Source organism: Aotus nancymaae, unplaced genomic scaffold (genome assembly GCF_030222135.1).
Source record: "Aotus nancymaae isolate 86718 unplaced genomic scaffold, 86718_ANA_hifiasm-v0.15.2.pri h1tg000012l, whole genome shotgun sequence".
NCBI classification, from domain to species: domain Eukaryota; kingdom Metazoa; phylum Chordata; class Mammalia; order Primates; family Aotidae; genus Aotus; species Aotus nancymaae.
Window position 1 is genome coordinate 22,591,465 of NW_026988423.1, and position 23,606 is coordinate 22,615,070.

Here is a 23,606-nt window from a genome sequence, read left to right on the forward strand (position 1 = left end):
CACCTGGAGATGGCCTCAGATGAACCAAGTGACACAGAGGTGTGAGAGACTGAGGATGTGCTGAGGTGTTACCCAGTAATCCAGTAGTGCTATTACCCAATACAAAAATTGGTCTGAACATCAGATTTCAAGCAAGCGAGGGGCCCCAAAAGAGGCTGGGAGAAGTCCTTGTGGAGGCTAAAGCAACTCCATGTTGGATGCGAATCCACCGTTTCAGCTATGTTGGCTTCTGAGCCTCCCGGAAGGCCCCTGAGATTCCCAGGTTATCTATTGCTCCTTGAGTGAGAGCAAGCACTTAACGTAAATCCGGCCCTTAGGTCAAACAACCTTGATGTTATCATACTTCAACTGTCCTGCACATCCCTTCTGAACGACCCTTCCCCTATGGTCTGTAAGCTCTGGGCCTGAGGGAGAAGCATGGGAAACCACAGGGAGACACAGATGTGTTTCTGTTTATAAGCCCTTATTAAATGTTTTTTTCTAAGGAACTGGATGTGTCAGCCTGTAACCTGCAAAAGCGTCTGGCTGCTTGTGGCTTGTAGAAAGAACTGATAATAAAGGAAAATCTGCTAGCTCCCATGCTAGCAGGGGAAGGACAGCAAACAATTCCACTCTTCAATTCGTAGGGGGAACCCAGGGGTTTTTAAAGAAAGAATCTGAAATGCAGAAAAGGCAAGGGGGAGGTTAGGAGGTGCCAGGTGGAGTGACTTGCTCTGGTGGTCCTCTTGAATTATTGTCTTATTTGGTGGAGGGGCTGGTGCAATCGCGGATCCTGCCAGGTTATAAATTAGTTACTCTTCAGCTTGGTATAGGTTCAATTCCTGAAGTAAGCTTTTATTGGAGAGAGAATTCCAGTGGTGTCTGGTCCCTATCAGGATGCAGCTCCTGAGGCATCTAAGGAAATATATGACCAGATAAGAGCATAGCATGTGTTTAGCAAGCACATAAGTAAATAAACATGCATAAGGCACGGGAGTACAGTATGGGACAGGAAAGGGAGAGGAGGTTCACAGCACATCCTGAGGCTGTATTTTAAGATGAGAGGTCACATACAGGGAGTTTGTTTCAAAGTTATATCTTGAAACTCAGAGGGGGGAGAGGAAAAAGAAAAGAAGAAAAAATAAATATAAAACATAGTTTGAGGCCGGCCGCACCCCTGTAATCCCAGCACTTTGGGAGGCCGAGAAAGGCGGATCACCTGAGGTCAGGAGTTCGAGACCAGCATGGCCAACATGGTGAAACCCAGTCTCTACTAAAAATACAAAAATTAGCCGGGCGTGGTGACGTACGCCTGTAGTCCCAGCTACTCGGGAGGTTGAGGCAGGAGAATCGCTTGAACCCGGGAGACTGAGGGTGCACTGAGCTGAGATTGCGCTACTGCACTCCAGCCTGGGAAATAAGCGAGACTCAGTCGCCAAAAAAAAAAAAAAAAAAAATACCGGTTTGGGGCTCAGCTGCTAAGCTGCTGGTTACAAGCCTCTTTCTTGGGCCTCAGCTTCCTGGGACTTCGGGGGCAGGTCCGCATAAACTGCTTAGTCGTGGACCCCCCTCCAACAATTAGGAGGGACTACTCAGCACTCAACCATCGGTGTCCTCAGACCCCCGACGCCGAGGCCCTGGGTCAACGCCAAGCAATACTCACACCCGCGTCCTCGGGCCCCTGCCCTCAAGCGCCTGCAACAACCTCCTCCCTACTCAGAGCGGCCGCGGCCACATCTTCAACGCCAAGCCGGCACACCCGGCAAAAGCGGCTCGGACGCCCTCACCTCACCTTCCACACTCAGGGGCGAGGGTGTGCTGGCCACCTGCTCCCCAACACACGCACACGCGCGCGCACGCACACACACACACACACACACACACGGCCGGAAGGGCTGTCCGGACCTTCGACCCGACGGCACTGGCGGTCGAGGGGGAAGGGAGGGAGGGATGGCCGGAGCCCGCTTCCGCCTTGGGACAGTCGCGCGTTTGTCCCAGGAGGGTGCCCTGCGGTAAAGGAGTTCCAAGGTTCGCGGCCTCGGGGGCGGGACGTCTGTAGGCCACGCCCCGCTGACGTCAGCCCCGGGGCGCTGGCGGAGCGAGCGGCGAAGCTGTTAGTCCCCGCCCAGGGGTCGCTGGAGGCGCGCAGGCTGGCTCCGCTCCGTCCCCGGACGATGCGGCGCTCCCAGGATGCTGCCGCGCCTCTCAGTGCTGCTGGCGGCGCTCCTCAGCCTCCGCCCTGGCTCGGACGCTCACGGTAAGGCTCCGGGACGAGACCCTTCCCTGCCCTGCCCTCTCCGCGCCCGCTCCATTAAATTTCTCCATTCAGTGGAGAACTCTGGCTGGCTGGCCCTCTGGGGAGAGAGGTGCCCTGCACTCTGGGGACAGGGGTGCCGGGCCGGGCTCCCTTACTCTGACAAGACTGAATCTCAGGCTCACGTGTTGTGGAAGTGGAAGAGGCTGAGATTGACGGGAGCTGAACGGAGTTGGGAAGGATAGAGAAGTATGTGCAAGGCCAAACCCCCACCCCACAAACCTCACCATCCTCCCACTTCTCGATGAGCCATAAGTTAAGCCCTAGATTTTTTGCTAGTTAGGTTCAAATGATGGGACTTCTTGTCCGCTTGGGGAAAAGTTTTGATCTCCTGACTCTCCCTTCCCTTGGCCCTTCAACTAACCTCTTTCTGTCCTTCTCCCATCTCACCTTCATCCCTCACTGATCACCCCCATCCGATCCTCCTTGCTCCACCTGTAGCCCCCAACTCAGCATGCACTCCCCATACTGAGCCCATAAAAGTTCAGGCTCCTAATCCAGCCAGTTCTCCGGCAAAGTTTCTGCAACTAAGAAAAGTAAACCCCAGAGAGAGAATGAAAGAGCCCGGAGTTGGAGGGACCAAGAGCAGAGACAGAGAGAGCAAGGACCGAAACTGTTTCTTCATGACATCAAAATACAAAGTAAAACATGCAGTCAGCCATTCACGTGATCGAGAGCTAAATTGGGGATGTGCGGCTCAAACACCACAAAGACTTGCTGCATTTTTCACTTTCCGTCTGAAGTTTTGAAATCAAGGCACTGACGGGAAGATCAAAGACAGTATAAGAAAGCAAGCAAGAGACAGATGACAGAGTCAGAAAAAAAAAACAGGTTCATGATTAGAGGGATGAAGAGAAGTTAGAAAACTAGGGAGCAGGAGCAGAGTCGCTGTCAAATGGAGAGACCTTATGGAATCAGGGAAGAGAGAAAGGGGACCAATCAGCCATTGGCCCTGCTCATACTTTAGTCTGCTTGATCAGCAAGACTCTTAAAGTAGAAATATTTGTTGCATTCTTACAAAGAAGACAGTAGGTTCAACAGTGTTTCCCATGGTGAATGGTGTGTACTGGGGGTAAAGGGAGAGTGGAGCTAGGAATTGATATTGAGTATCTTGCCTTGGAGCCACGAGTGCCAGCTCTTGTGGGGATGTCCTCAGCCATGTCTAGAACCAGAGCTGATTTATTCTCTCTTGCCCAGCCAGAGGTTGAGCATCTGCTATAGGCAAAACCCTTCTAGAAACTAGGAAATGAGGCAAGCACTTAGCTTGGGGAGCCCAGACCTATGAAGAGAAGCAGGCAGATACCAGCAAGCCAGCTGTCTGTGTACTTAGGGAGGTAGCTTTGAGTCGGAGCCTGGGCCAAGCTGGGGTGGGGACCAGGTGTGGAGATGGGGCCAAGCCTAGGAATAGTGCTAGAGCAGGGACAGGGATCGGGCAGAGCCAGGGACTAACACATCTGAGAGCTCGTTGCCGACTTGCTTAGCCCTCAGCCCCTGTCTTCTTCCCTGGGAGGCATCAGGCTCAGCTTGGCTCTTCTCAGCCACCACTGCAGCTTCTGATCACAGACAGCACAGGGCAGTGATTTAGCGACACACACTAGCTCTAGAATCAGACACATCTGAATTCATGTTCCCACTCTGCCCCTTACTGGCTCCACTGGCCTCATGCAACTCATAGCCACTCTGGGGGGTGGGCCCTCCCAGCTGTGGAACTGACACTCTTCTCCCCAGGGACAGAACTGCCCAGCCCTCCATCTGTGTGGTTTGAAGCAGAATTTTTCCACCACATCCTCCACTGGACTCCCATCCCAAATCAGTCTGAAAGTACCTTCTATGAAGTGGAGCTCCTGAGGTGAGGAAAAGGGAGGAGGGAGGGGGAGCGAGGAGTGAATTCCCACCTTGGCCCCTGCTTCCCTAGCATGGGAAGATACCTGCCTTGTTAATGAAGTGAGTGCCTGAGGGCCCCTAACACATAGCCAGCAGTTGACAAGTACTGATTGAGACTCCTGTACTGAGCAATGTGCCCGGAGCTCTGGGTGAGAAGGTCAGAGACTTTGATCACTCCACAGTAAAAAAAGCCTTTGCTCCAAGGCTTTTCTTTTTTGTTGTTTGTTTTGTTTTGTTTGAGACAGCTTCTCGCTCTGTCTCCCACGCTAGAGTGCAGTGGTGCAATCTCAGCTCACTGCAGCCTCTGCCTCCTGGGTTCAAGCAATTCTCCCACCTTAGCCTCCCAAGCAGTTGGGATTACAGGGGCCCACCACCATTCCCGGCTATTTGTTTGCATTTTAGTAGAGACGGGGTTTCACCATGCTGGCCAAACTAGTCTCAAACTCCTGACCTCAGGTGATCCGCCCGCCTCAGCCTTCCAAAGTGGTGGGATTACAGGCGAAGCTACCGCCTCCAGCCCCCAAGACTTTTCTATCTTAGCAGGAGAGGCATCCATAGTATAGCCAGACAACAGGGGAACCCTAATGACTGCAAACACAGTGCGGAGAAGGCAGAGACTGGGCTGTGCTGCAGGAGCTAGCAAGGCTAGCTGGGACTACTCATATTCCCATCTAAGAATCTTGTAGACCACACGGAAATTGGCACAGGGTCCTAGGGCCAAGGGAGACCCCTCACAATGAGCTGCTGTGGACTAGAGGATATACCCTGAGGGCTGTCCCAGTTTCTCCCACTGTGGGGGCTCTCTTCCTGGCCTCTTGCATCTCCCTTAAAGGAGGTAGGATTGAGTACAAGCTCCTCTCCAGTGCCTACCCTGGTATCTCCTCAGGTATGGAATAGAGCTCTGGAAGCTCATCCCCACTTGTAGACAGACCCTGATGCTGTCCTGTGACCTCACCGCAGTGACCTTGGACCTGTACCACAGCAATGGCTACCGGGCCAGAGTGCGGGCTGTGAACAGCATCCAGCACTCCAACTGGACCGTCACCAACACCCGCTTCTCCGTGGATGAAGGTGCTTTTCCTCCCTTGACCTAGAACATGGCTCTGGGGTCCCTTCCAGCCAGGAACTCTAGTCTAGAACTTTTCTGTCTATTCCCATAGCTCACCATGGCAGCCAGGCTCCCTGGCCAGAGAACGAGTTGCCCAAACAGGGTGGGACTTTGGAGAAGGTTAGATAAAATTAGCCCAAGTTGTTTGAGATTTAAAAGGGAACTGGAGTTGTTTATCCTACAGAGAGACGTCTTGGGGTGGGTTGGGGCAGCTGAGTCACGAGAGCCAGGCTTGTGAACTTGTTTGTTCAGGGAGGGTTCAGGGGAGAGGAAGCGAATCCATGAACACTCAGCATAGGGCAGCAAGCAATAGGCAGAATTTGGGTGAGGTCCCTGCTTCTTTAGGAGTGAACACCTAGGGATCATCCCTTTGAAATGGGAAGTGCTAGTAAAGAGAAGTTAGGGATTCCTCTCTGGAGAGGTAAGAGGAAAGGATAAGCCCCCAACTCAATGGGATTTTTCATTCCAACAGTTGGGATTGAGAAAGTTTAGTGTGCATGGAGATCTTGCTCTGTAGATTCAGAGTTAGAGCCAATTGTCTAGGAGGTTGTTGGCTTCCAAATGCTTGCCCACAGGCCGCTGCTGAGCTGGTGGGAAATATTTCCCAGCAAGTGTGTTTAAAATATTTATTTCCAAGGCCCAGCCTCGGAAACTCAGACTGTGTCTTGAGTGGGTCCAATGAATCTGTGTTTTTTTTAAAAAACGTTTGTTTCTTCTTTGTATTTTGATTTGAGCGAGACAATTATAAAAAGACATTTTTGAGGAAATCACCGTATTTGTATGTGAAATCGTGTTTAGGGCATATTTCTAGGTATTTGTTTGTTACATGTGATAATAGCATGGTAGTTATGTTTACAAAAGTGTGATATGTGAGAGATACATACTTAAGTAATCAAGAATTAAGTAATACAGTGCTTAGATTTTCTTTAAAATGCTAAAGTAAATTCATAGGGGGATATTGATGACCCTCCCCTGCCACTAGTTACTTTAAAATTGGCCTAGTGTCTACAATTACCAAAGCTGGGGCTTTGGAAATCATTATATTTTCTTCTACTTTTGTGTCTATTGGAAATTTCTACATAAAAATATTATCAATACAATTTATCATATAACTATTTAAAAAAGAAATCTTCATTTAAAAAGAAACTAAGTTAAAATAGAAAGGAAACATCCTAACCTATATAAAGGCATCTATCTACACATACCTACCATAAATACTATGCTTAACAGTAAAGTGTTGGGCCGGGTGCGGTGGCTCACTCCTGTAATCCCAGCACTTTGGGAGGCCAAGGCAGGTGGATCACCTGAGGTCAGGAGTTCAAGACCAGCCTGGCCGACAAGGTGAAACCACATCTCTACTAAAAATACAAAAATTAGCTGGGCATGGTGGTGTGCACCTGTATTCCCAGCTACTCAGGGCAGCTGAGGTGGGAGAATCACTTGAACCCAGGAGGCAGAGGTTGCAGTGAGCCAAGATCAAGTCACTACATTCCAGTCTGGGCAACAGGGCAAGACTCTGTCTCAAAACAACAACAACAACGAAACAGTAAAGTTTTATAAAATGTTGAAAACATTTTATAAAAAAAGTTTTGATAATTCTACATGTTTATGTGGTACAATGTGATGTTGCAATACGTGTATACATTGTGAAATGATCAAATCAGGGTAATTAGAATATCTATCACTTCAAATATTTAGCATTTCTTTGTGGCAAAAATATTTAAAATACTATCTTTTAGCTATTTTGAAATATACAGTCCATCTATTGTTACTATAGTCACCTTGCCATGCAATAGGCAGCAGAACTGATTCCTCCTGTCTCAAGGTAACTTGGTACCCCCTCCTTGTTCCCTACCCACTGCTCCCACCTGCCTCCTCCAGTCTCTGGTAACCCCTTCTACTCTCCACTTCTATGAATCGAATTCTAAAAGAATTCTATTTAAATTTTACACTTAAGTGAGATCTTATGGTATTTATCTCTCTGCACTTATTTCACTCATGATCTCGCCCAGGCTGGAGTCCAGTGGCGTGATCTTGGCTCACTGCAACCTCTACCTCCCAAGTTCAAGAGCTTCTTCTGCCTCAGCCTCCCAAGTAGCTGGAATCACAGGCATGCACCAGGATGCACAGCTGATTTTTGTATTTTTAATGGAGATGGGTGTCACCATGTTGGCCAGGCTGGTCTCAGACTCCTGACCTCAAATGATCCACCTGCCTCAGCCTCCCAAAGTGTTGGGATTACAGGCATGAGCCACCATGCCTGGCCTCAGTTTCCTATTTTGTAAGATTGAATGGGATTCTGTTGTATATACATAAACCACCTTTGAAAAACCCATTCATCTGTTGGTGGGCATTTCCATATCTTGGCTGTTGTGAATAATGCTGCAGTGCATGGGGGATGCAGATATCTCTTCAATATACTAATTTCAATATCTTTCGATATATGCCCAGTAGTGGGAATTGCTGGATCAAATGGTAGTTCCATTTTTAGATTTTTGAGGAACATCCATACTGTTTTCCATATGGCTGAGAAATTCACCACCAGCGGTGTGTAGGGTTTCCCTTTTCACCACATCCTTGCCAACGCTTGTCACTTCCATCTTTTTGATAATAGCCAACTGACAGGTGTGAAGTGGTATCTCATTGTGGTTCTAGTTTGCACTTCTCTGATGATTAGAGATGTTGACCATTTTTTCATATATCTGTTGGTCATTTGTATGTCTTCTTTTAAATGTCTATTCAAGTCATTTGCCCATTTTAAAAACAGATTTATTTGTTTTCTTGTTATTGAGTAGGATGAGTTCCTTGCATATATTTGAATAAAGGATATTAACCTCTTATTCAATGCACAATTTGTAAATATTTTTCTAGCCATTCATAGATTGTCTCTTCACTCTAGTAATTGTTTCCTTTTCTGTGCAGAAGAAGCTTTTTAGTGTGACCCAATTGCATTTGTCTATTTTTGCTTTTGTTGCCTGTGCTTTAGGGATCATATCCAAGAAATCTTAGCCCAGACCAATGTCTTAGAACTTTGCCCAGGTTTTCTTCTAACGGTTTTTATAGTTGCAGATGTTACATTTGTTTGTAATCCATTTTGAGTTGATTCTTGTGTCGGGTGAGATAAAAATTTATTTTCGTTGTTCTGTTTGTGAATATCCAGTTTTCCCAACACTGTTTATTGACGAGACTGTCCTTTTCCCATTGTGTGTTCTTAGCCCCTTTGTTGAAAATCAATTGTGGGTTTATTTCTGGGCTTTCTATCATGTTCCATTGGTTGATGCATCTGATTTTAGGGTATATGTATTTTTAATGTGCTCCCCAAGAAGTCCTTACATTTTGCTGCATTGGCAAACCTGTGGCCTAGCTTTTAGGCCTAGGTTTTAATTAAGCTTAATTCTGGAGGGAAGGTCTTAGGGGGACACCAAGACCCTCTTCATCCCTCAGGCCTCATGGTTTTTCCCACCTCCACCCTACTTAGTGACTCTGACAGTTGGCAGTGTGAAGCTAGAGATCCACAATGGCCTCATCCTTGGGAAGATTCAGCCCCCCAGGCCCAAGATGGCCCCTGCAGGTGTCACATATGAAAGCATCTTCAGTCACTTCCGAGAGTATGAGATTGCCATTCGCAAGGTGCCGGGAAACTTTACGGTATGGGGTTCCCCAAGGCCTCAGGGCCAGAGGCCGCTTGGCTTCCCTGTCCCCTGGGCTGGAAGCACCCTTGTGTGCCATTGGGAACTTTGCTCGTGGACTAGAGGGAGGGTCTGGGATGGTGGGTGAGCAGAGGAGGGAGTAGAAATGACCTCGGCCCTCAGAGCTGTGCTCCTGTAAGATGCTCCTAAAAGGAATTGCCTATTAGGTCTTGGGCAACCCAGAGCCTTTCTAGATGAAGCAATAAGGCTCTGAGAGGCTATGTAACCTACCAGAGGGCGCCCCTGTTATGGGAGAGCTGGTGTCTGCAAAATCCACCCTCTTTATTCACCACCACCACAGTTGATTCCAGCCCCTTCTGGGAAGATCTTCAGCATCTATAAAACACCCCTTTTACTTTTAAAATGCAAAATAAAATCATGGTAATTACAGAGATCATGTCCTTCATTCGTAAAGGTGGGGGTTGTTATCTTAGACAAAGGCTACTGAAGGAGGTTGGCTGAAATCACCTCTGAAGGCCCACCAGCTCTCAGTGTCTGCGTGCCATCAAATAAGAGGATTTTGTTCATTGCTATCATTTTTGTTTCAGTTCACACACGAGAAATTAAAACATGAAAACTTCAGCCTCCAAACCTCTGGAGAGGTGGGAGAGTTCTGCATCAAGGTGAAACCATCTATCAGTTCCCGAACTAACAAGGGGATGTGGTCTAAAGAGGAGTGCGTCTCCCTCACCAGGCAGTGTAAGTCCATTGCGCTACTCTCAGCATGGGGAGGGAGACTGGGAGGGCCTGGTCCAATCCAAAATGCATGCATCTGGGATGCTGGTGCCAGCCACTGTGTTAGGCGCTGCCTCACATAGTTCTCCATCCTTAATAGGAGAGGGGTCCTACTGTCCTCATTTTAGAAATGAGGGAACTGAGGCTCAGTATTAGCAACTTCCTGGGGTTGCACAACCAGGACTTGGTGGCAGAACCAGATCTCTCGGATCTAGGGTCCTTCTACTGGAGCACAGCGATGTTTCCAGGCAGCATCCCCCTCCTGCATCTTCAGTCCACTGTGCTAGTTCCTGTTGTTATGGTCTTCTGCAGTTCTTCCTCAGAGCCAGGGACACAAAGGGTTTCTCCTTACTTCCCCATGCCGCTCCTCGCCAGAGCTGCTGAAGACAGCAAATACTGCTCCAGCCTGCCAGCCAGGTGCCAGGGCTGTAGAGGGAGGGAGAGCATAGAGGATGTGGAGGCCACGGTCCTGCCTATGAAGATCTGGCATCCTGGCTGGGGAGATAGAGTGCACAGAGGAGACTGTAACGTGCAGCTCTCACTGGAGTGCAGATGAGATGTCCAGTGCCCAGTGAATCATGCCAACAGTACGTGCTCCAGGAGGGCCCAGTCCAGTGTGGGCAGGGTCTGGCAAAGACAAAAGTGACTCCTGCTAGATCTGCAACAAATTTTAGTTTATGAAGGACACTCAACAGCTCAGTGTCATGTAAGTCTCAATGCAGAGTAAGGCACTAAGTGTGTGTCAGGCAGGCTTAAGGGCTTTTCATACATTCATTCACTGATATATGGAATAGTTCTCTTCAAATCTCAGCTTTACCACTTTTGAGGTATGTGACTTTGGGCAAATTACTTCACTTCTATGTGCTTCAGGATCCTAATCTGTAAAAATGGAGCTGATGATAGTATTTACCTCCTATAAGTATAAACGTTAAAAGATCTGATGGTGTTGGTACATGGTAATAAGCGCTGTGTACTTCACAACCATCTTATGAGGTCAGTGGCTCTGAGAGAGGAAGTAATTTGTCCACAGTCACACAGCTAGTAAGTGACGAAGCTGGGACTAGAACCCCGATCTAGCAGCCCTCAGAGCCTTGATTCTTACCCGCTGCACCATCCTGCCTCATTGTTATATTTGCTGTGATGGGAGTCGTGTGCAGAGCTGGAAGCAGTCAGCGAATCTCCTAAGGGAATCCTTCAGGGCAGGGTTTGGAAAGCCAGGTGAGGATTCGCAGAAACCTAGACACATCTAAAGCTGTGGCCTGTAGGTTGCCTGGGGCCACTCACTGAGTGGTTCCTGACAGTGGCCAACGGATTTCATGGGACCAGAGTCCCATGACCAGAATCACCATGTCCCATGGTGCCAGGCCACAAACACATCTTTCCGGGCCTGCAGATTTCACCGTGACCAACGTCATCATCTTCTTTGCCTTTGTCCTGCTCTCCGGAGCCTTGGCCTGCTGCCTGGCCCTCCAGCTGTATGTGCGGCGCCGAAGGAAGCTGCCCAGTGTCCTGGTGAGTCTTGCAGGAAGGTCACTGCCCCGCCCTTCCCAGCCACACCAGAGCTCCCTGTGAGGACAGGGAGCTCTTTTCCTCCCAGACAGTCCATTCCCTCAGCTTGCCTCTGCTCTCAGCCCTGACATGATTGGGAGATACCATCATCAAGCACTGTGGGGACAGAGAGAGGAAGTGAGCATGAAGCCCAGTGCCAAGAACGTTGCCATCCAGTAGCGCAAATAAGACACATGGAACCATAGACCTCAGTGACCACAAGCCATTTTGATATGATCTACTAGTAGTATATTTCGGATAATGAGACACAGTTGTTAACTTCATTTCATAAGTGAGGAAACTGAGGCATGGAGTGATTGTTACACACACAGGGCCACACAGCCAGGAAGAGTCAGGGATGGAGCCCACTTTCCCACCACTAGTGGCTCCACAAGAGAGAAAGAAGGAAGGGCCAGAAGTGCTGGCCCTTAGGCTGCTGTCAGTGTGGATCAGAGAAGAGAGGATGCTGGGGGTAGTAGGGATGCCAGGCCAGTGGCGAGGGGATGCTGGGGGGTGGGGCAGGGAGGGGCTCATGGAGGAGGCCAAGCTCTCCTTCCTCCCCTCCCAGGGTATATCCTCTTTCTATGTTGTATTGACAAATGGTACACTTGTGGCAAGCCAGCCTCCAAACTCTGCTTGCAAGGATTGGGCAGCATTTTCCAAACTCACCCTGTCTCTGGCCTGGAGTTCAGGCCACATCGAAGGTTGCGCACCGCAGCCCCCATAGCTGACACTATTGGCATGATGGCCAAGGGCTCAGCTGGGAAGGACCCAGCTCTGTCTGCAAGGCAGGGGTCCCACAACTGGAAGGGGACTCTCCAGAGGGATCCTGGGATCTCTAGGGGAAACAAGGTGAGAGACAAAGACTCTCTGAAATTATTTTGAATAAGAATTCTAGGAAGTGGGAGTGTGTGATGGTGATGGGGAAGGGGGATGGGACTCCCTGGCCTAATTAGGGTCTTTATCCATTTGAAAAAAAGAACCATGTTCCTAGCTCCAGTACCCTGGTGGAAGAGTATGATGATGACACTGGGGACAGGCAGCCCCTACAGCCTTAGGGGATTGTAACATTCTTCCTTGTGTCTAGCTGAAGTGTGCGACTCACTGGCCTTTCTCTGGGCTTCTCAGAGACTGAGTTCCATAAACACGTATTCCTTGGCCTTTTTAACAAGCACTTTAAGCATACACTGTGTGCGGGGCCTGGAGCTGGGATGGATTTAGAGGCAAATGTAGCCTGGAGCCTGTCCTCAGGGATGGGAGACCAGGCCATGAGAACTGAAAAGCAGAGGGAATGGAGAAGGGTGATCCTGGTATACTGGCTGGGAAGATGCTTAGTTGGGGATCAGAAGAGGCATCGAGAAAGAAGGAGGGGGCAGGTCAACTACAGCTACTGAACACCCACTACCTATAAATGCAAAAGGTTGTTCAGGAAGAAGCTGATTAATGTGGTGCCTAGTCCCAAGGAGCTTGATTACAGCCAGTGTGTAAATGATTATCCAATGCAAAGCAGTGAAATAGACATAGTTACAAAAATGCCAATGCCAAGCGAGAAGGCAAGTGCTTCTGGTTTGTTTTTTCTTCCTTCTATACCTCCTTTGTTTTTTGGTTTGGGTTTTTTTTTTTGAAATGGAGTCTTGCTCTGTCACCCAGGCTAGAGTGCGGTGGCTCAATCTCAGCTCACTTACAGTCTCCACCTCCTAGGTTCCAATGATTCTCTTGCCTCAGCCTCCCGAGTAGCTGGGATTACAGGTGCCCGCCACCATGCCCGGCTAATTTTTATATTTTTAGTAGAGACAGGGTTTCACCATGTTGACCAGGCTGGTCTCGAACTCCTGACCTCAGGTGATACGCCCACCTTGGCCTCCCAAAGTGCTAGGATTATAAGCATGAGCCACCATGCCTGGCCCCTTCTGTTACTTTGGATCACAGAATTGACTTGTCCTTGAGGACTTTTTCTCTTCGGGATACATATAGCCCAATTCCCTGCAGCTGATCATCACAGTCATTACCACATGAATAAATGATAATGCACAGAGCACTGGCACATTCATTGGTTTGTTCTCATTCATTAGCTTGTTTGATCTTATCTTTCAACAGTTCATCAAGGTAAGTATTATTGGACAAGCAAGAGATTTCAAATCAAGACAGTTGAGGATGAATTCCAGATGTGTTCTTTACTGTTGGGTCACTTTCTGCAAGTCATTTAACTTCTCTGAGCTTCAGTTTTCTCCTCTAGGAAATAGAGGTAATAATACTTCTCTTACATAATTATTGGAAGGTAAAGTTCAATTCAACATATATTTATTGAACACCTTCCATATACCACACTTTGTTCTAAGCACTGTAGATACATTAACTGCAACATAAGGAGGCAGGTACTGTCATTATTTCCATGTTACAGGTGAGGAGCTAAAGCACAGAGAGGGTAAGTCATTTGGTTAGAGTGACAAAGCTGGTAAGAGTCAGAGCTGGGATTTGAACCCATGGAATCTGGCTCTGGAGGACACATCCTAAATCACCAAGCAATGTGATAGTAATAGGGACTCAACCAATAAGAGCTGTATTTGAGTCATCATGTACCAAGGAAATGAGGGCAGATGTGCATCAGTGAGTCAGTCCGTCAGTCGGCAGACCTTAGGAGGGCCCACTGTGCACCAGCTCAATTTAGACTCTGGAGACAGGGTAGTAAACAACACTGGACAGTTCCTGCTCTCAAGGAGTTTGTGTTCTTTTGGGAATGTGGAATAAGTGAGTGTGTGTATGGTGAGAGGCAGGAAATAAATAAGTAAAATAATTCTAGGAACCAAGTGCTAGGAAGAAGTAACAGGGTTAATGTGGAGAGAGTGGCTGGAGTACTGCTTTGGGCAAGGTATTCAGGAAGGCCTTGTTGAAGAAGAGACATCTGAGCTTCAAAACTATCTGAGACCTAAACCATGAACAGGACACAGTCATATAAAGTGCCGAGAGCATTCCAAGCAGGAGGGAGAGCATGTGCAAAGGCCCTGAGACAGCACAGTGCTTGATGCATTCTGGGACAAAAAGGATACCAGTGTGGCTATGGCAGAGGGGTTATACGGCTTCCTCTAAACCCTTGGCAGTTAACAGAGAGCAGCCCCTGCCCCACACTGCAGCCACCCTGTTCGTGTGAGTCATGACTCAGGGAATAGAGAAATTAATTTGGTGTCTCACATCCAGAATTTACAAAAATGAAATGGGCAGATGCATAGACTAGGACACAATAGGATAAGAACTGCAAAAAGATCGTGGCACAGGTCATAATGATAAGTAATATTTTGTGAAACCGGTTTCAGTTATTTACATATGTGTTATATATACAAGTCATTATGCAACTTATTTCTGATTTTGAGTCACAGTCAAAAAAGTTTGAAATGCGCTTCTAGATGGGTGGGTCTAGCCTGCTTTCAGGTTTGCAAAGCAGTGCGGATGGAGCCACCTAAGAGTTTTCACCATGCTTGGCAGACCCCAGTTCTGCCTGTTACTCCATCTAGGCCCAAGAATACAAGCTTCTTATGAGCCAAACTGGGAATTGCATTAGGAGGAAAGCTGGATTTGAAAACAAAACAGAATACATTGCAGTATAATTAAGACTGTAGTCCCCTCTGTTGAGCTCTCCTCATGGGCCTGGCCTTCCCCAGCAGCACTGGGATGGGTGCTGGAAGGTGACTCCTGCCTCTCTCACTCTGCCCTCTCTTCCCCAGCTCTTCACGAAGCCCAGCCCCTTCATCCTCGGCAGCCAGCGACCCTGCCCAGAGACCCGGGACACCATCCACCCACTTGATGAGGAGGCCTTCCTGAAGGTGTCCCCAGAGTTGAGGAACCTGGACCTGCACGGCAGCACGGACAGTGGCTTTGGCAGTAACAAGCCATCCCTGCAGACCGAAGAGCCACAGTTCCTCCTCTCTGACCCCCACCCCCAGGCCAACAGAACGCTGGGAAGTGGGGAGCTCCCGGAGCTGGGGGACAGCTGCAGTAGTGACAGCAGCAACAGCACGGACAGTGGGATCTGCCTGCAGGAGCGCAGCCTGAGCCCTGGCACACGGCCTATCTGGAAGCAGCAAGTGGGGAGTGACAGCAGGGGCCAGGATGACAGTGGAATTGGCCTAGTTCAAAACTCTGAGGGGCAGGCTGGAGACACACAGGGTGGCTCAGCCTTGGGCCACAACAGTCCCCCAGAGACTGAGGTGCCTGGGGAAGAAGATCCAGCTGCTGTGGCATTCCGGGGCTACCTGAGGCAGACCAGATGCACTGAGGAGAAGGCAACCAAGACAGGCTGCCTGGAGGAAGAATCCCCCTTGACAGATGGCCTTGGCCCCAAATTCAGGGCATGCCTGGATGATGAGGAAGGCTGGCATCCACCAGCCCTGGCCAAGGGCTATTTGAAACAGGATCCCCTAGAAATGACGCTGGCTTCCTCGGGGTCCCCAACTGGACAGTGGAACCAGCCCACTGAGGAATGGTCACTCCTGGCCTTGAGCAGCTGCGGTGACCTGGGAACATCTGACTGGAGTTTCGCCCATGACCTTCCCTCTCTAGCCTGTCTGGCAGCCCCAGGTGATCTCCTGGGCAGCTTTAACTCAGACCTGGTCGCCTTGCCCCTCATCTCCAGCCTACACTCAAGTGAGTGACTCAGGCTGAGAAGCTGCTTTTGATTTTAGCCACGCCTGCTCCTCTACCTGGTCCAGGAAGAGTAGCCCCCGGGCAGAAGTAAGGCACAAGGCAGTCTGGGCACTTTTCTGCAAGTCCACTGGGGCCAGCCCTGCAGGGCTGGTCAGGGTGCCTGGGGCAGGAGGAGGTTGACTCGCTGAACTAATGCAGGGTGTGAGGTGGGCACTGACCCGTTCTGCTAACTGGGCCCTGCAGACTCTAGCAGAGCTGAGAAGGGAAGGGACCTTCTCCCCGCTTGGGACTCTTTCCTGTATCATAAAGGATTATTTGCTTAGGGGAACCATGGGGCTTTCTGGAGTTGTGGTGAAGCCACCAGGCCAAAGTCAGCTCAGACCCAGAACTCCCTGCTTAGGCCACCCAAGCATCAGGACCTCCAGCAGAAGGAAGGGCTGAGGAAATGGAAGCTTCAGGACCTCACCACTTTTGTCATTTCTAGGGGAAAAAGGAGGAAATGGAGGCTGAGTTTGACCTCTGGGATTGTCACATGGGGAACCTCCCCCCATTAGGCCTCTGAGGCAGGAAGGTTGTCACTAGAAGATCTTAAGGTATATATTCTCTGGACACTCAAACGCATCATGATGGAGTCACTGAGGGAAGACAAAGGGAGCTGAGACCCTGGATGGAGCTTCCAGCTCAGAACCTGTCCCTCTAGTGGGTATCTTTGGTGCCCATCTGCAAATACTTCCCTCTCTCCAGCAAATGGAATAGCATCCCTTTGGGGCACTGGCTGTGGCCAAGCCACTCACATCCCACCCTGCTGCCCCACCATCTTGCTAGCAAGTTCTAGAGAAGCCATGGTTTTGTATTGGTCATAACTCAACCCTTTGGGCGGCCTCTGGGCTTGGGCACCAGCTCCAGCCAGCCCCAGAGAGTCAAGGTTGGGGGCCTGTGCTTGTGTTGGCTGCTAATGTCCAGCCACAGACCCAGAGGATAAGGCACTGGACACTGGGCTGGGGTCCCTGCCCTCTTTGTGTTCGGCTGTGTGACTGTGGACCAGCCACTTGTCAGAGGGCCTCAATTTCCCCATCTGTGAAATAAGGACTCCACCTTTAGGGAGCCCTCCATGTGTGCTGGGTATTAGCTAAGCTGGCCCTGGGAGAAAGTAAATACTATCCATGGACTCCCAAGCCAGCTTGTGTCTTATGCCAGGGGCTAACAAATCCAGTGGAAGTCCATGGTATCATGCCAAGACAGTATCAGTCACAGGCCCAGGAAGGGGCATGTATGGGCCCTGCTTCCTACAGGCCATTTGGAATCTGTCTTCAAACAAAGGAATTTCAGTTGATAGGCACGCAAGCTGGGAGGAGACAGGCCTATGCGTGCCCTCCAGAGTCATCTCTGAGCCCTGCCTTTCTCTGGAGCATTCTGAAAACAGACATTCTGGCCCAAGGAATCCAGCCATGACCACTACCCCCTGCCAAGGTGCGCTTGGGTGCCAGTCTGGTAACTGAACTCCCTCTGGAAACAGGCTTGAGGGAGGATTCCTGAGAGTTTCCTTGAAAGCTTTATTTATTTATTTTATGATTTATTTATTGGAGAGGAAGCATTGCACAGTGAAAGAATTCTGGGTATCTCAGAAGCCCCAAAGTTCTAGCTCTGACTCTGCTGTTTCCAGCAGTGTGACCTGGGGGAAGTCACTCATCCTCTTGGAGCCTTAGTTTCTTCATCTGGAAAACAATGACGGACTTGTCTAATTCATAGGGATATGAGGTTCTACTGAGGAAATGGATATGAATGTGCCTTGAGCACAAAGCTCTGTGAATTAGTGATACATGTTTTTTATTCCAATAAATTGTCAGGACCACAGGAATCGTGTGAAACCAGTCAGATTGCTGATGGCACGGTGGCTGGTGGAGGACTCGGTTGTTGATAATGAGGAGGGTAATAATGGGTGGGATGTGTCATGTCACTAAGGAAACAGGGCTGAGGACTCAGCCTCAAATCCAACAGACCTAGGGAGTCCTCGTGACCTTGGGCCCATTACTTATCCTCTCCAAGTTTTCATTTCCCCACCTAGCATATGGAGTTGACAGCTCCCCATGGGAATGTTGTGAGATTTAAATGAGATCACACAGAAAGTTTAACACAGTGCCAGGCATGTGGTGGTCCCCATGTGCAAATAGCTGTTAAGGCTGTAAAGAGAAATGGATGGCTTTTCTTGGAAGCAGCTGAAAATGAAAGGGAAGGAATGCACAGCAGGCCCTTTCAGAAGATGGAAAACAAATGGTGGAAAGTATAATGCAATGTTTTGGATATGAGTTCTGACAGTGTGGAGAGAAGAACCTGGAAACCCCTCCTTTCCAGGAAGACAGCAAACCTCACCTCCCCAAAGCCCTGTTCCGGCTCCCCTAGCCCAGGAGGCGTGTCCCAGCAGTGGTTCTCCTAAGTGTGGAAGCCATCTGCACTCTATTCTAGAAGCAGCCTGCTCCCTCCACGAAAAGCCGTATGTGGCTTTGAATCTCTCCCCAGGCTCAACCCAGTGGGTAGAACAAACCCAGGCCTACGGCCTGAGCTTCCTGCATGTGCTCTTTGTCTCACCTGGATTTCCTAGAAGGTCACTGGGGACACCTCACCTCTTTTCCCCTGTGTCATCTCCAACCTTGCCTCACCCTGTTCATTCTGAGAAAATAACTAGTTCTGAGGAAGTGCTGATTCTATCATCTTCACAGAACTTGACTAATATCCCACCATTTCAGACCTGCTCAGGCTTTTGCCCTAGAGCCCTCGTCAAGATGGAAAGAAAAGTAGGGTTGGTCACTTTCTCCTAGAAATGAGATGTTAGCGATGGCTTCTTCCCCATGGAAAAGGCCTCTGAGGTCTGAATATGAAAATTTAGAGAATAAGAGGATCTATGTTCGAGGAACTGCAGCCAGTTTGGTTGGCTATGACAGATCAAGAAGCAGCTTGCAGGACAGAAGGAAGTCAGAAGGCACAGCCCTTGGTGCAGACCCTGCCTGCTCCATTTCTGTGGAATGAGTGGGAGTCTGTGCTGGTTCACCTCTGCTTTGAGGCTGCTCTCTAACCACAGCACAGCCAGGGCCTTGGGAGAAACTGAGCGAGTTCTTCCAGGCAGCCGGGGCTAATGAGACACTTGCAGATTTCTTGGGAATTTGGATTAAAGTCCCCAACAGAAGGCCCCGGATGTTCTTCGACTGAACAATCTCCTTCAAGGGCTTTTCCAGGCCAAGGAATGTGTGATGCTGTCTTTCTGTGAGCTAATGGAACTTCCTCTTAGTAAGGAGATGGGGGAAATGGGCCACCATTGACTGAAGAGGAAATTCAACTGAACTGTGTTTTCCCAACTTTCTAAATAGCTGTAGTCAGAGTCTGCCTTGTCTACCCAACATATACCCGTTCCCCCCACCTCAGTGTCCACACTTTCACAAAAGGCCCACAGTCCCTAGGAGGCTGGGTCCCACTCCCAGAACCCATGCTGCTCTACTGGCTGGAAGGTGTCTGAGCCCCACATGTGAACAGCACAGCAAGGGAAGCTGTAGGCTGTGACCACCTGGGACCACTGACAGGTCTCCTCCCTAAGTGGCAGCAGCTGATCTGATCAAGCCTCAACCTAGAGGACCCTAGATGCTAGGAAGCTTGACTCATTCATTTCCTGTAGTGCTCATGAGTTTAAAAAAGCAAACCCACAATTTAAAATTAAATGCATTGTTATTAATGACCACAGCACCTTTCCCCACCATCATCTTGATCCTAACTTCACTTAATTTCCCATAAACCTTCAAAAGTGGTGTGGGACCCAGTAAACACTCTTCCAAGGAAGGGTTGGGTAGGATGAAACTCGTGTTTTAAGAATATGGCCCTGGCCAAAGCATCAGGCATGAATCAGAGAGGATGAGGCAGGAGGCAGAGAAACTTGCTGGAGGCTTTTATTGTAGTCAGCATTTCATTTTGTCAAGAAACATTATGAAGCACCTATTATGTATTAGACATGGTGTTTAGCTGTGGGACAGAGTGGTGAACCAAAGAAGCATGTTTCATGGAGTGTGTCATCTGGTTATGAAGATAAACACCAAGCAAATAAACACAACAAATGTATCACTACAATCAGTGATAAGCAGTGTGAAAGAAACTATTATTCCACATGAAGGATGAGGCAAGAAGCAGAGAAACAGGATAGGAGGCTGTCTTAGGCTGGGCTACTGTAACAAAATACCATGGACTGGGTGGCTTAAACAACAGACATTGATTTCTCACAGTTCTGGAGGTGGGGAAGTGCTGGATCAAGGTGCCAGCTGAGTAAATTCCCAGGGAGGGCTCTCTTTCTGGCTTACAGACAGCCTCCTTGCTGTGTCCTTATACGGTGGAGATAAAGAGCTCTGGTCTCTCTTCCACTTTCTTACAAGAGCGTTAATCCCATCATGGGGGCCCCATCCTCATGACCTCATCTAAACCAGTTACCTCCCAGAGGCCCCACCTCCAAATGCTATCACATTGGGAGTGAGAGCTTCAACATGCATTTGGGGAAAATGAAAATATTTGGTTCATAACAGAGGCTTATACAATAGTCTAATGACAGTATTGAGCAGGGGCAGTGGGAATGGAGAGAAGAGGACAGACTCAAAAGACATTTTAAAGGAAGAGTTATCAAGATGGGGTGATGGGCTGGAGTGAAAGAAGAAGGTCTCAGTGGTGCTGGTCACACTTGAACTCGATGGTGAGAAAAGCAAAATATGGACATGGAAGGGAGACACAGGTGTAGAGGGAGAGGGAATATGGTGAGTTCTGGTTTAACAATGACAAGTTATCCAAGAAAAGGTCTTTCAGTAGATGGCAAGGCTGGCCTGGCTCTGTGAGGCTCAGGGCTGGGGATTCCCATGTCAGTGTGAATAAGCCCATATCCCTTAGTGTGAAGGTAAGGACACCGTCATGGAGAAGATCCCTAAACCCCCTGTAGCCAATATGCAGCTAGAATATTCACCCAATGACTTCCTGCCTTGAGGAAAAGCAGGCTGCCATCCCTTCGGCTCATTGAGTCACAGGAGCCATGGCTGAGTCTGGCGTCTGTCTTACAGACCCCAGCCGGGAGCCTCACTGGGGCTCCTTGGTCAATTGCAGCCCATCATCAAGGGTGCAGCTGAGGTACAACCTTTTGTAAGTTGTCCAGTCTGCAGAGCTGAGAGGCTTAGGGAGGGGTACAGACTAGTACGTGATCAGCAAAGGCCTGGGTGTAGGATACCACACCTGTCCACCTCTACCCACATGGGGCAGGAGGGCATGGTAGAGATTAAGTCCTCATAGTGACCCTGGAGAGAACAGGAACATTCTTTAGGATCCTACTATCTGGTCACCCCAGCCCTGGAAGTATCCCTTGCCCTCCACTTCCCCACATCCCCTCTACCTGTCCCCTAAGTCAGAGTTTCTCAGAAGATCGCCTCTATCAGAATTACTTGTGAGTGTCTTCCTAAACTGCTTCTCGAGGCCCAGAATTTCTGAATGCCGGTTCCCAAGGACCTGCTAGGGAAACAACTTACCATGATCACACTGCCGGTGATTCCAGCCCACACTGAAGTTGGAGAATCACCCCTTTAGGGAACAAGCTGATGATTCGCTGCTTGTTCTATTAAAATCAGTCCTTTTCTCCCCACTGCCCCCTACTTGGTGTCACCTGATCCACACCTTTAAGTGGCAACTGGATGCTGGTGGCTTCCAAATGTCCAACAGGGTTTCTCTCCTGAACTCTATCCAGCTGCCTCATCAGCAGCTCCATGTGGATGTCTACCATGCATCTCAAAATTATAGTGTCTACAACAGAGCTCATGACTCCCCCCACACGTCTTCCTCTCCCAGTCTTCCCCACCTGATAAATGCCACCACCGTTCTCCTAGTTCAGGTCAAAAACCCAGGAGTCAGCCCTTTCTGCCCCATCAGACTCCTCAGTAGGTCCTATCAGCTCTACCTTCCAGATAGATGGTGAATCCAGTCGTTTGTCACCACTCCCCACTGTCATCTGGTCAAATTCATTGTCGCCTCTCCCCTGGACCACCATGAGGCTCTGTCCTCCTCCTCTGCATCCACTCCTGCTCCTTCAGTCTAATCTCCATACCGCGGTCCTCCTGATGTGGGGCACGAGCTGCATGGGCTCCTCCAGAAGTGGAGGAGCTGAGCAGTAAACAGATGGCAGGCAGTGGGCACTGCAGACAAGACTTGTCAGGCTGGGAGGACAGGAGGCATCGACTGTCCGGGCTGTCATGGGGTTGGGCACAGGGATCGATGGCATGTGGAGAGCAGGCATCTGGCCCAGCTGGTGTATTCTGGAGGCCTCCGTGGGGAAGACAAGCCAAGGGTTCTGAAAACTTCCTGGCCAGTGCCACCTTCTCTCCCATGCTTCACAATCAACCTTTTGAATGAGCAGTCTCTATTCACTGACTCCTCTTCCAACTGCTTCTGCAGCACAGACAGCTCCAGGGCCACCCTGCACATGGTATGCTATGATATGTGAGTGACCCTGCACATGGTGTGCTATAATATGTGAATGGCTGGGTGGATGGCCATAGCAAGCTTGTGTTGGTCTGGAAATGCTCCAAGGGCAAACAGGAAGAGGCAACAGCTCCAGGGAATAGAAAGAATGCTCAGCTGCTATCTGTTCTCTGGACATGAACCTGTCATATCAGTTCTGGGCCTCAGTCTTCTCATCTGTCAAATGGACAGAGGAGTCCTGAAGCTGACTTCTCTCATTAGTGCCCTGGCCACACTGCTATCCCCAAGAGTGTTACATGCAGCACTGACTGTGGGCTTCTGGAGAGCAGAAACCACTCTGATTTCTCTCTGTGTCCTTTGTACTTAGCCAATGCCTAACACATGGCAATGGGTGCTCATTTTGATGAATAAATGAATGCATGAATGAATGAATTTCCTCCATTCGTGGGAAGGAACTTGAAGAAGCGTAGTGTCCAAACATGAGAAGGCAATGGTGGTGATGGGAGCTTGTGGCTGAACAGATACTTGGGAGACACCGGACTGAGCCTAAAGAAAAGCAGGCTGTACATAACTATGATTTTAAACTTTATCTTCAGGTTTCTCATCTTCTTAGCTGAGTCATATTATACCCTGCTGATTCCCTTCCCTGCTATTTTCACCCTACAACTCTTGGGTGTTGTAGGAACTCAGGGCTACAGACCAAACAGGAAGACCAAGGCGAGCGAATGTGGTCAGGAGACAAGGCAAAGGACCATGAAAACATTCAACATGCATTCACTCTTTGGGCAAAACATTTATTGAGCCTCTGTCATGAGCAGGCCCTCTGGAAATACAACAGGCAATCTGATATGATCCTCCTTCTTGGCTCAGCTGTGCAGTACACACACACACACACACACACACACACACACACACACACACACACACACACACGGATGTCTCCACCCACATCCTCTGCTACTCCCTCCGCCCCCCAGCACTGTGGAACTGTTTAGAGACCATCTGGAGAGAGAAGTATGTTCTTAGGGGCCAAGGATGTCCGGGTAGCTAGGACTGAGGCTAGAAGTGGATGACAAAGGATTATTCAGAGTTACCTGAGCTCTGAAATAGCCTCTCAGCTGGAAGGGACCTCAGGGTCTTCAGGACCAATGGCAGCCTTATACAAACACAGCACCAGAGGCTCAGAGAGCTTGCACTCATCAGCTACAAGGGGAGGAAATGGGACTAG

At 49.2% G+C, this 23,606-nt stretch overlaps 1 protein-coding gene across 1 annotated transcript; it reads left to right on the forward strand.

The window, feature by feature from the left end:
• The first annotated feature begins 2,095 nt into the window (after window positions 1-2,095).
• Window positions 2,096-17,749, forward strand: IL10RA (interleukin 10 receptor subunit alpha). Its single transcript, XM_012470412.2, has 7 exons — window positions 2,096-2,236; window positions 4,022-4,142; window positions 5,064-5,248; window positions 8,764-8,933; window positions 9,523-9,673; window positions 11,103-11,221; window positions 14,977-17,749. The coding sequence occupies exons 1-7, from the start codon at window positions 2,170-2,172 to the stop codon at window positions 15,901-15,903; spliced, it is 1,740 nt and encodes a 579-aa protein (XP_012325835.1). The 5' UTR covers window positions 2,096-2,169; the 3' UTR covers window positions 15,904-17,749.
• Window positions 17,750-23,606: the final 5,857 nt, after the last annotated feature.